General features: G+C 49.0%; 1 protein-coding gene across 1 annotated transcript in view; it reads right to left on the bottom strand.

Annotated features, from left to right (window-relative positions):
* TXNDC16 (thioredoxin domain containing 16) overlaps positions 1-12232 on the bottom strand; it is a 29996-nt gene extending 17764 nt beyond the window's left edge. Inside the window, exons 1-12 of the mRNA XM_062495014.1 lie at positions 11701-12232; positions 10678-10760; positions 9868-9941; positions 8907-8981; positions 8460-8581; positions 7866-7956; positions 5761-5917; positions 4521-4687; positions 4134-4194; positions 2570-2711; positions 1681-1827; positions 1187-1246 (exon numbers count right to left, since the gene is read on the bottom strand). Of these exons, the coding sequence (XP_062350998.1) occupies positions 1187-1246; positions 1681-1827; positions 2570-2711; positions 4134-4194; positions 4521-4687; positions 5761-5917; positions 7866-7956; positions 8460-8581; positions 8907-8981; positions 9868-9941; positions 10678-10760; positions 11701-11869 (1348 nt within the window). The 5' untranslated portion in view covers positions 11870-12232. The remainder of the gene's footprint in view (positions 1-1186; positions 1247-1680; positions 1828-2569; positions 2712-4133; positions 4195-4520; positions 4688-5760; positions 5918-7865; positions 7957-8459; positions 8582-8906; positions 8982-9867; positions 9942-10677; positions 10761-11700) is intronic.

Below are 12232 nucleotides of genomic sequence, written 5' to 3'. Positions count from 1 at the left end.
TTCAGTGTCCCCTGCAGCCAAGGGGAGAAAAAAGGCACCTCTGGAAGAAATTCAGCCCATGTAAGAATCCACCTCTCTCCATAAACCAGAGTGGGATGGTGTTGAAGGCCTGAATGTGGAGCTTACACTGCAGAGACCCTCCTGAAGGATCCCTCCCTCCTGCCTTTGTTCCCAGATTCCCTGATGTGCTGCCTCTAAGTGCTGCTGATTGTTCACCATCCCAGTGTTATTTATGGAGTTCTGTGGCCACCTGTGAGAATCCCCACATAACTGAGCCAGTCTGCAAGCCCTGGAGGCACCATCCCTGTAAATTCTCCCTCTGACATTATCCTGCCCAGTGGATTTGGGCCTGCTCACACCTGTCTGTCCCATTTCCTCCAAAGCCAGGGATAATCACAGCTCCTTTTTCCAGCAGAGCTGAGGTACCACTCAGCACACTGACGTGTAGGGCATCTCCTGGGTCTGGGCAGGACAGGGCCTGAGTGGGAAACACAGGACCCCTGTTCCATGTTCCAGGCCACAGTTCTTGCTGTTTGCTGCTCTGTGTCACCCATTGGCAATGGGGCTCTGCCCTGGCCCTTCCCAAATTCTCCTTCATGCAGTCACTGTGATCACCAAATGAGACTGGAAGGAGCAGGGACACTTTCCACTATCCCAGGTTGCTTCAAGTCCCATCCAACCTGGCCTTGAGAGCTTCCAGGATCATAAAATCATGGAATTGTTTAGCTCAGAAAAGCCCTCCAAGGTCATCAAAACCAACTGTTTCCCCAGCACTGCCAAGGCCATCACTGTGCCACGTCCCCAAGTGCCACATCCACAGGGCTTTTAAATCCCTCCAGGGATGGAGACTCCACCACTGCCTTGGGCAGCTGTTCCAGGGCTGGACAACTCCTTCCATAAAGAAATCTTCCCTAATACCCAGCCTAAACCTCTCCTGGTGCAACTTGAGGCCATTTCCTCCTGTCCTGTGTTTTTTTTTTTTTCCCTGGGAGCAGAGACTCTTCAAAGATCCTTAAATAAGACACAAAGCAGTGTTCCCAAATAACATGGTGTGGATATGACTTTCCTTAGGAGTCTGAGGGGGGAAAATGAGTGTATTCCAGGTGAAGGAATGAGGTACCATCAGGGTCTTGGTTCCTAGTGCCCAGAGGAGCAGGTGAGAGCCCTGAGCCCTGGGGTTCCTTACCCTTCAGGTGAGAGGCCACCTCACAGTAAGAGCGCAGCACTGCCAGGGACACGGCTTCCCCTGAAACACAGAAAGGGAAACACAGCCCTGAGGGACAGCCAAGGGACAGCCAGCCCCACATTGCTCCCTGACAATCAATCTCTGCATCCTCAGGTGCTTCAAGCTCTGTAAGATTTGAAATAAGTAAGGAAAATGTAACTTTATGCCTCAGCAGACACAAGACTGTCTAGGCCAGCCCACACATCAATGCTACAGAAATTTCTCCTCTTGTCCCACAGTTTTTTCCTATAAAATGAAGGTTAAAGATCTCTAAATATCAGATTGATATCTGCTATTATCAGCCAATAAGAACTGATTAAATCTGATTGTTATTAGTGCCCGTGGGACAGGATGTGGCATGAATTAATGGTCAAAATTTGCCTCCAGTGTCATGGAAAGCACAGAGAGCATCCCAAAATTGGAGAAGGGAGAGCCAGGTCACATTTTATACTCACAGCTGGCATAAAACAGCACAATTGTCTGGGCAGCCTCCGGGAGGGAAGAGTGGAAGTTCTCCTCTGTCAGAACAAGGATCTGATCCAGGGGCAGCTCTCTCTTCTTGTCCCTGGAAACTGCTTCCACCACCTGGTCATCCTGAATATCTGCAAGGGATCCACAGGTGTGGATCTTTAAAATTTTAAATCCCCCTGTCCAAGGTAGGGGGAACTGCAGCCCCCTGGGCCACCCCAGTGCATGATTTTGTAATCCAGAATCTCTCAGCAGAGATGTGGGGCGAGTGAAATCTTGTATGGGGAGAAGAGACACAACCACCCAGACAAATCCTCCAAAATGCCCTAATCCCATCTCACACCAGCTCTACCCTTGACTGGAACAATACCCTTTAAGCTCCTCTAGGATCCTGCCCCCCCCCCCCCCAACACTTTTTAAAGGAAAACAGTCCCAGTTTTGCACAGAGAACAAATCAATTATGCATTGCAGGGACCAGAGGTTTCTCCCTGGAGGAAGCAAGTCTGGATCTGCTCTTACAAAAACGTGTCTCAAACTCTCCCAGAGGGAGTGATAATTTTCAGATGCTTGTAGAGGACACGATGCTGGATGCACTTTAACCCCCCCATGCCTTTGGAGCTGCTGCATCCAAGCACATTCCTGTCCCTCACACAGCAACTGTTCTTCTAACAGCTCTGAATTTCCTCCCTGGTGTTTCCACTAAAAATCAGACCTGTCTGTCATATTCCAGTGACCTCAGAGAATGAAAGAGTCACTTTCTGGCCACCATGGAGTGACTATGATGGTTTGCAAGTGTTCTCTAATGCTTTGCCATGTCTGATACTGATTGCACCCTCTGTCTGATAACAATCAGCTTTTCACTGATTAATTGCACACCTTGATTGTTATTCTCTTTCTCATCCTCATCTTCCTCCTCCTCCTGCTCATCCTCCTGGATTTGTTTGACCTTGTTCTTATCTTCCACCAGGGTTATAACTTCATCAGTGTCTTCCAAGACCAGGTATTGGATTGGCATTCCCTGAGGAAAACAATAAATCAGTGGGAGCACAACATCTCCCTCTGCTTATTTTGCCTGCAGACCAAACTCAAGGCTAATGGGGCACCATCCCCCAGCTTCTTATTTTTGGGATATGGCACAGATCCCTGAAGCTACCAAACAGGGGAATGTCTGGGTTCTGTTTCTTTGACCCAGCTTCTCATGTGGATGAGTTTTTCTCACTCCAGGCTGATGTTTCCTCGTGAGGAAGTAAATGTGGCTATGAGGGATCCTGTGGTGAACGTGAACACCAGTCCCATGTCCCAACAACTTAACTCAGATTCAGCACTGTAGGAAAAATCCTAGTGGTCAAGCAGGGAAGGAGAGCAGGGAAGTGCAGGGGCCACTGGGATGTCCCCTCATTAGAGAGGTCAGGCTGGGTCCAAGGAGCCCATCACAGCCTGGGAAACCAGCACAAAAAATCCTTTATCTCATGGAGCTCAGCCAGGAGAAATGTTTCCAAGTGTACAGGAACTGCCAACCCATGGAAAGAAACAAATAATCAACATGAATTTCTCAGAAATGAGACTTTGTCTGCTTAAAAACCGTGCTGGCACCAGCTCAGACAAAGGCACTGGAGAGAAAATGGAAAGTTCATCAGGAGCTGAGAGAAATGACAAAGTGCTGGCACCTCCCATGGGCTCCCAGAGCCACCCAACGTGCACATCTCAGCAGGCCATGGGAAGCCCTCAGGGGATGCTCAGGTCTGATCCTGCACCTGAAATCACAAGTGTGACCATTCAGGTAATCTGGGGCATCGTGTGTTCCCTGGCATCTGCCAGCACCCAATTCCAGCCTGCCTCACAAGCTGGGTCAGGTTCCTCCAAACTTTAACTCATCTTGATCAACCTCATTTAACCCACACCCTGCCCTTCTCCCAGCTGCCAGAGGCACTGGGTTACATCAGCTCAGCAGAGACCTTTGGTTGTTGGCTCTTTGTTTCACACTCAGTCCCTCTCCCATCCATGCCTTTCCTAAGGCCTTCAGAAATCCAAATCCTTGGGGAATTTGCACCTGGATGTAATTTACAGCCCTGTGTTGCCTTAAGGTGTAGTGGAGATGTCACTCAATGTTTTGAACCCAAAATAAACTGTTTTCTCTTTCCCAGCAGGCACAATGGCTCTACAGAACCCAAATCATTGAATGGACATTAAAGATCACCCAGTTCCACCCCCTGCCATGGGCTGGGACACCTTCCATTATCCCAGGTTGCTCCAAGTCCTGTTCAACCTGGCCTGGGATACTTCCAGGGATGGGAAATCCACAGATTCATGTGTGCAACTTGGGAAAGACACTTCCCCTTGAGCTTCAGGGAATGCTGTCCAATTAATACCAGAGATGAGCAACATCCCACCACCCTCTCCAGAGCTCAGAGTTTTCCAATAAAAAAATCCAGCATCCAACCTCATCTGGTGTCTTGAGGGCGACGTTTGACCGGTGCAGAACGTTCAGATGTACAAGGTCCCTTCCAAAACACAAAGTGAACCTTAGATGGTGTGACACAGGAGGTCACCCCTCCTCTTTCTGCTTTAATTCAATCAGTGCTAAGTTTCCTCTCCAAAATATCTCTTAGTCAATACTTTTCCACCCCCAAGACAGCAACACTTCCAAATTAATACAATTTTGGACGAATCCTTAAATATGAAACAGCCTGTCACAGGATATAGCCTGATTTTACTGCCTCTCATCCAAGTGTGATTGAGTGCACTGAGTGTCACCCTGGTGTTGGGGCAACCCAGATCAGAACTCCACAAAGAGCAAGGAAAACCTCAAAACACCTGAGAAAAATACCTGGACAAAAGGGCAACTCCTGCTTTCCCCAAGATCTGCCAGGCCACAAACTCTGCTGTCCTCCTGTCAGCCTCATAGGTCTCTTTCTGGCTCAGGATGAACACCAGGGGCAGCCCAAGCTGCAAGTGAACAGTGGAGATCTTCTCTGGGTCCTCAGCAACCTCTGTCTGGAGAACAGCCAGGGTTATGCTGCAGCACAGCTCCACGTGTTGAAGATAAGTCAGCTCTTCCCCAGCCACAGAAATCCTCAGGGAAAAGGTCCCAACCCCAATTCTAAAACATCCACAGAAGCAGAACCCACACAACTCCAGTTAAACTGTTCCAACATGTCACAACCTTCCCTGTTAAAAATCTGAGCTTTATTTTCTGTGGGGTTGTTTTCTGTGGTTTAGCAATTCCAGATGTCAAATCTCCACTCATTTTTATTTACCTGGCATTCATACCCTGGGGCAGTTTAAAAATCCCAGCCACAACATGCAAGAGCTGGAATACTTCTCTTCCTGCCTTAGGCGTGCTGCTTCACGACAGCACAGAGGTGCTTGATGAAGTGCCTTCCCTCCATAGTCCTAATCCAGGAAAATGGCTGAAGGAGCATTCCCAGCTCATCTTCTCATCCTTTTGGATGGGCAGGGATGACCACTGGGAACAGGAGGCTGCTGGAGTTCTCTGCCCCGTGGAAGGAGGAAATAGGAGGGAACCTCCTGTTCCTTGTGATCACCAAAGTGTCAAGGACTGGTATCAAATTCCAGAGGGTGCTGAAACTCCTGCAGGGAGCCTACAGGAGCAGCTGAGGACTTTGGGGTTGTCTAGTTTAGAGAAAAAGAGGCTGAGGGGCGACCCCAGTGCTCTCCACAGCTTCCTGAGGGGATGTGGAAAGGGAACCATGAGTATCTCCAGAGTATCCGGGGATAGGACATGTGGAAATGGTTCAAAACAGCATCAGGAGAGGTTCAGACAGAACATCAGGAAGGTTTCTTTACCAAGAGCACGGGAACAAGCTTCATATTGAGTTGGGCAGTGCTTAACAGTCATTTGGAACACGCCCTCAGTAATTTATCTATGTTTTGGCCTGAACTGGTGAGGCAGCTGCACCAGATGATTCCTGCTCCTTGCCTGGACCCATCCTGGAAGGGGCAGATTCCCACACTAAGCCTTCCTCTCTGCTCTCACCTCCCCCATCCTCACATCCCTCCCTGCCCTCCCACCCAGGGCCCAGCAGCTCCTCCTTCCCAGTCCTTACCACCAAGGGAGCCCCCATGAGCTTGAGGTGCCTGTGGATGTTGAGCAGGGTCAGGGGCTGTGCCAGGGCTGTCCTCCTGCAGGGCTGGCCTGGGTCTGTGACTCGCTGGCAGTGGCAGAACAAGAGCCAGGCAGAAGAGACATTGGGGTCATCATGGCTATGAGAGAGGAAACAAAACCCACCCTGAGCAGGGGTTCAAAGTGCCCAGACAGAAGGACCAGGTTTGCTGAATAGTTTCACAGATTATCCTCAAGATCAATGTTTGTCAGGGTTGTGGAACAGGCTGGGAGAGCTGGGGGTGTTCACCTGGAGAGGAGAAGGATCCAGGGAGAGCTCAGAGCCCCTTCCAGAGCCTAAAGGGGCTCCAGGAGAGCTGGAGAGGGACTGGGGACAAGGGATGGAGGGACAGGACACAGGGAATGGCTTCACATGGACAGAGGGCAGGGATGGATGGGATATTGGGAACTGGGAATTCCTGGCTGTGAGGGTGAAGAAACCCTGGAATAGAATTCCCAGAGAAGCTGTTGCTGCCCCTGGATCCCTGGAAGTGTTCCAGGCCAGGATGGACAGGGCTTGGAGGAACCTGGGATAGTGGAAGGTGTCCCTGGTTAGCTGTGACACCATCACTGCTGTTGGCCTGTGGGTAACTTTGGGGAGTCACTTTCCTTTTCCAATGCCCCCGTTCTCTACCCCTAAAGCAGAGATCACCTTCTTTGGATAAGGATTTAAGAGCTCTCCGTGAAAGAGCAAAGTGCAGTACTAAGACCTCAAATCCTGCTGTCCCAGCTGGCTGGAAGCTGTTCCTGTTGGAGAAGCTCCCCTCATTTCAGCAGCTCGGGAGGTGGTGGCGCTGCTTTAAGGAGAATTAAGGCTTTAAGGCGATCCTGTGGAAGGACAACCGTGCCATCTAGTGGGAGCCACAGCACAATTCCCCGAAATCCTGCAAGGATGGAACGGCACTTCGGGAAGGATCAACCCGGTGCCTGCCCTGGTGTCACCGGTGACAAAATCCCAGGTAAATCGTTATGGAGTTATTCATTTTGGAAAAGCCCTCCAAGATTATCGAGTCCAACCCTTCCCACAGCACCGCCAAGGCCACCACTGAGCCATGTCCCCAGGTGCCACATCCACAGGCTTTTAAATCCCTCCAGGGATGGGGACTCCACCACTGCCTTGGGCAGCCTGTTTTGACATGACAACCCTTTCCAGGAATAAATTTTCCCTAATATCCAATCTAAACTTCCTCTGGTACAGCATGAGGCTATTTCCCCTTGTTCTGCCCCTGTTCCCTGGAGCAGATCCCAAATCCCCCCTGGCTGTCCCCTCCTGTCAGGAGTTGTGCAGAGCCACAAGGTCCCCCCTGAGCCTCCCAGCTCCCTCAGCCTCTCCTGAGGCTCCAGACCCTTCCCCAGCTCCATTCCCCTCTGGGGACACTCTCCAGCCCCCCAGTGTCTTGTCATGAGGGGCCCAGAACTGACCCCAGGACTGGAGGTGTGACCTCAGCAGTGCCAGCACAGGGGGACAATCTCTGCCCTGGGCCTGTAGCCACAGGCTGGTACAAGCCAGGTGCCATTGGCCTCTTGGCCAGCAGGACACACTGTGGGCTGAGGAAGCAACACCCCATGTGATGTTCCCACTTCCACCCTCACATTCCTGACTGCAGGAGGTCACATCAGCAGCAACATGGAAGGATCTGCCATTCCAGAGCAGCTCCTCCTGCGCAGGAAGTGAGGCCATGGGATGGGAATTCCCAAATCCACGAGCAGTGCTACAGTTCTTGCTCTTAAATATCACAGCACAAGGTGGGAGTGCTTCAGGATTTCAACATCAACTCTCCTGAAAACCCACGGCTGAGGTTTGATGAGCCATGGAAAGGAGACAGAGGACTCTCTCCTGTGAAATCCCACCCAATACAGCCACAAACAGCAAGGCTACTCCAAGGCTAGGAACACAACCAGCAGCTTTTAGAAAACAGATCTGACTGTCCACCCTTGCAACAACATCCTAATGCCATCCCGGAGTTGATTTGGGAATCTGAGACACCAGGAGTGAGGCAAACAGTGCATGGAAGGAGCTATCCATGGTGGGGGAGTGTCTGGATGTACCTGATGGCTTTCAGCAGTGCTGCCTCTGTTGTCAGGACAAACTGGTGGATGGTCCCATAGACAAAAGCTGCCTCCATCACAGCTCTGTGCTCTGGAAAGGGAAAGGCAAGGTGAACTCAGCTCCGTTCCCTCCATATCTCCTGTTTCATCCTTTCCAGGTGTAAATATCAATTCCCAGGTTTTCAGAAACTCTTGGTACAATGTCACAGAGTCTGTTTGAAAATACACTGTGAAGGGAAGTGAGAACTGGAGCTGGATCCCATTCCTTATCCACAGAAAATCGGTGTTGTGTGAGAATCCATTCCACTGCAGAGCCAGGGATCTGCCCAGGGATTGACTATTTTTAAAACAGCAACCACTGGCTTTTTTTCCCTCTCCAAGTCCATCTCTCAGGGCTTATGCTCCCAGCAAAACTTTTCTGGTGTAAGTGATCCCTTCAGAAAGAAAGCAAGACATACAGAAGTAGAGATCTTGCGGCTGGGTGGCCCTTTCAGGTTTTCATTTGCATGATTTTGGGTCAGAAACTCAGCTCCTGGATATTCTACCAAAAAAACAGAGTGAAGAGAGGAAAGATGGAAAGCTGAGTGTCCATACCTGCTGTCCCAGTAGCTGGCACGTAGGCGAAGACCATGTTAGACTTCCCTTTCAACACGTTTTCAACGTTCTCAAAATCTGCCAGTGTTTCGACATATTTAACTTCATTAAAGAGCAGGGCACTGAGGATGCAGAAAAAAAAACATCATTAGCAAGTAGCTGAAGAGTAAATTTGCAGCCACACAACTATGATGGGAAAACCAAGGTAAAATTCCAGCTTCCTGCTGGCAGATTAAGGATTTGTAGCCAAATGGAGGTGCCAGGTGTGTGCTGGTCAGTTGTCTCAAGGGAAAAGCTCTCAAGGGAAAAGATCTCAAGGGAAAACAGGGTCAAACCATAATGAAGAGAGAAGCTTGACTGAGAGCAGCCTCTGGAATACCAGGGGTTGGCATTTAGTGGGAATAGAAAGGAAAGCATTTCAGGGTGTGGCATGTGGTCTGGACTTACAACAAAACATTGGCGACGATGGAGTTCACGCCGAACAGGGCGTCGGTGGGGAACTCTCGGATCAGTCGGTGTCCCCTGCAGGGGGAAGAGAGAGTCACCAAAGGAAGTGACAGAGATTCACTGCACGGGAACAGGGAGCCAAGGCAGGCACAGAAGGGTAGGGAGGATGATGGAGAAATGGCAGAACACACTTGAGACGTTTTTGATCCGAGTTGGGAATCGTTCAAGCCTGGCTGAGCAGGTTCCCGCAGCACTAAAGCTCTGATTTTAAAAAAATATATTTGCATGTACAGGAATGAATATCATATATTATTATAGATTAAACGAAATGTTGTTTTAAGAAAGATGTTGAGTATGTTAAGACTTATGACTAAGCACTTGGGAACATGGTGGCCTTGGCAGTGCTGGGGGAAGGGTTGGACTTAATGATTTTAAAAGGTCTTTTCTAACCTTAATTACTCCATGATTATCAGTACAACAGTCAGTGAGAACTGAGCTGATACATGGCAAGGCTTCCAGGTGACAACCCTTGGAGAGACCAGGAGCTGAACCTTCCCGTCCAGGGCAGAAGAGTTAACCCCACCAACAAAGAGAGCACCAAAAAGTGTTTCTTTCTTGGACTAGACCCAAAATCTTGTGGCCTGAGTACAGCTCTGGGGGTGGGAGGCCAGAGGAACAGGAGAACATTGATGGAGGGTTTCTCCTGTGGTTTCATTCCACAGCTCATCCCTCTGCTGCTCCAAGGAACTTGGAGCAGGATGGGAGAATCAACACTGAGGACAAAGCATCTCCTCTGCCTGTGTTGGAATTTTGGGGGTACCTTTTGCTAAACTATGCAGGTCACTGCTGTCCTCATGGCTCCTCTCATTCCTCCACAGAAACCTCTGATTGCTGAAAATGTTTTCTTCAAACATTTGCACTGGAAAGCAGTCCCAGTGCAGTGCTCAGAAATGCCCCTCACCTGAACAGGAAGGCTTTCCTTAATGCATTTTCTTTTCCACAATACCTTGAGACATCCTCTTTGGGACAATTCACCTAGACAGCAAATATGTGTCATTACAGATTCAGCCCCACAATGACCACACACACAACCCCTACAGCTTTCTTCCATTCAAGAGTGCAAATCCAGCCTTTCCAAACCTTCTGGGAAAGAAAATCCACCAAAATAGAGACCAGAGATGGAGAGTGGAGTTTGTACTTCAGTTTTCCAGCTCAGCCTGCTGGTTTGGGTCAGATGGGATCAAAAGACCTCCTGATCTGCCCAGTATATTCAAAGTGACAGATCAGTGCTTCTTTACTGAACTTGGTCTGTAGCTGGAGGAATCTAAATAAATCCAAATATAAATATATAAGCACGTCTTAGAATCTAATTACACTTGCCTAAATTTGTAATTCCCTCATGTGAATCTGCATAAAATTTCAGCTAAAAACTCCTTTGTGTGAAATATTTATTGCACTGAGCTGTAAAGAAGTTAAGCAACCTCATCCAGCATGGAACATGGACACTGGAACAAGCTGCCCAGAGAATGTGTGGATTTTCCATCCCTGAAAATGGCTCAGGCCAGGCTATTACAGGGCTTGGAGCAACCCAGGATAGTGGAAGGTGTCCCTTTCCATGGCAGGTGAAGTGGAAAGAGATGAGCTTTAAGGTTCCTGAAAGCCAAAGCTGTTCTGTGAGTCCATGATTCCATGAAAAATCTGTGCTCATCTCTTCCCTGCTCATCTCCTACTCACTCCATCCCACCCAGCAGCTTCCCTGAGCCCCATTTACCTTCACCACAGAAATGCCATAGTCCTGGAGGGCCTCAGCTGAGTTCTCAATCTGCTCCAAGAAGGGCTGGGTACCAAGAGAAACTGAAACACACACAAAAAAAAAAAAATCCTCTGCAAGTCCTCAGGGTGAAGAGCATTCTCCTGCCACACACTGAGCTGTGGGAGATGTTCCTTAGCCCACACCAGTGTCTTTGGGAAACCACACCTGGGGATCATGAAAATCAAGGTCAAGGATCTTCTCCTAATCCATGACAGCCTTTAGTTCTCCCTCATGAAAGGGATTCCCCTTATTCTAGCAGGTATTATGGAAGAGGGGAAATTCCTTAGGAAATTTGCTTTCTCCTCCACAGTACCTCCAGAAAATAATCCAGAAAATGAATGAAGATGTTTGAAGGATTGTGCCTGAGGACACAGCCAGGAAAGAACCCACCCCAAGAGGTCTTCGCCTGTCAGAAGCACTTGGAACTGTGCAAACTTGGAACACAGCACTCAGCCTGCTCTTCAAAACCCCTTTGAGTTTAAAAACCTCAAGAACTGCCTCTCCATTGAAGAGGGCCACAAGTTGATTAGAGGAATGGAGCAGTTCTGCTAGAGGAAAGGCTGAGAGTTGGAAAACTGAACGCTCTGGGGTGAATTAATTGCAGCCTTCCAGTGCCTGAGGGAGCCAACAAGAAAGATGAAGAGAGGTTCTTTACAAGGGATGGAGGAACAGGACACAGGAAATGCCTTCCCATTGCCAGAGGGCAGGGATGGATAGGATATGGGAAGGAATTCTTGTCTGGGAGGGTGGCGAGGGGCTGAGATAGAATCCCCAGAGAAGCTGTGGCTGCTCCTGGATCCCTGGAAGTGTTCAAGGCCAGGTTGGAGCAACCTGGGACAGTGGAAGGTGTCCCTGGCCATGGGACTGAATGGGATTTAATGTCCATCCAACTCAAACCACTCCATGATTCTGTGATTGTTCCACTCTCACCCAAGCCTTGCTGAGCCCCCAGGCTGATGGAAACTCACATTAAACACATACCACTGGGGGTGAAAAAAGCCAGGGATGTTTTCCCAGCTTCCAAACCACTGAAATAGTGCTGGGGGCTCGGCTCCTGCTGCAGGCTGGCACTTCTACTCCTTGGGATGGAGCAGGCACAGAAGAGAAGGAAAACCAAGGAAGAAACCCATCTGTCCTTTTGAGCTGACATGGCTGTTCCCAGCTACAGGCACAGGAGAGCCACAACTGCAGAAAACAATTAAAAAAAAAAAAAATATATATATATATATATAACATAACCACACACAAACAGATACATGAATGTTTCTCTGTTTTAGTCTCTGTTACATGACTATAATTTCCAACTGTGGAAATTATTATTAATATGACACAAACATCTTGAGGATATTATGAATTAGTCACTCAATCCACAGGTGACTCAGACAACTGCAAAGAGGACAGCAGAGACCACTCTCTTACCTCTGAGTGGCACCTTCAAGTGCACAGACCCGCAGTGCTTTCAGCTTAGGGCTGGTTTTCCTCCCTCCTCTTTATTTATTTTGAGTTAAACAAA

This window comes from Cinclus cinclus, chromosome 6 (genome assembly GCF_963662255.1).
Source record: "Cinclus cinclus chromosome 6, bCinCin1.1, whole genome shotgun sequence".
NCBI lineage: Eukaryota > Metazoa > Chordata > Aves > Passeriformes > Cinclidae > Cinclus > Cinclus cinclus.
The sequence above is the reverse complement of the archived record's forward strand: the minus strand, read 5'-3'. Positions and strand labels throughout refer to the sequence as shown.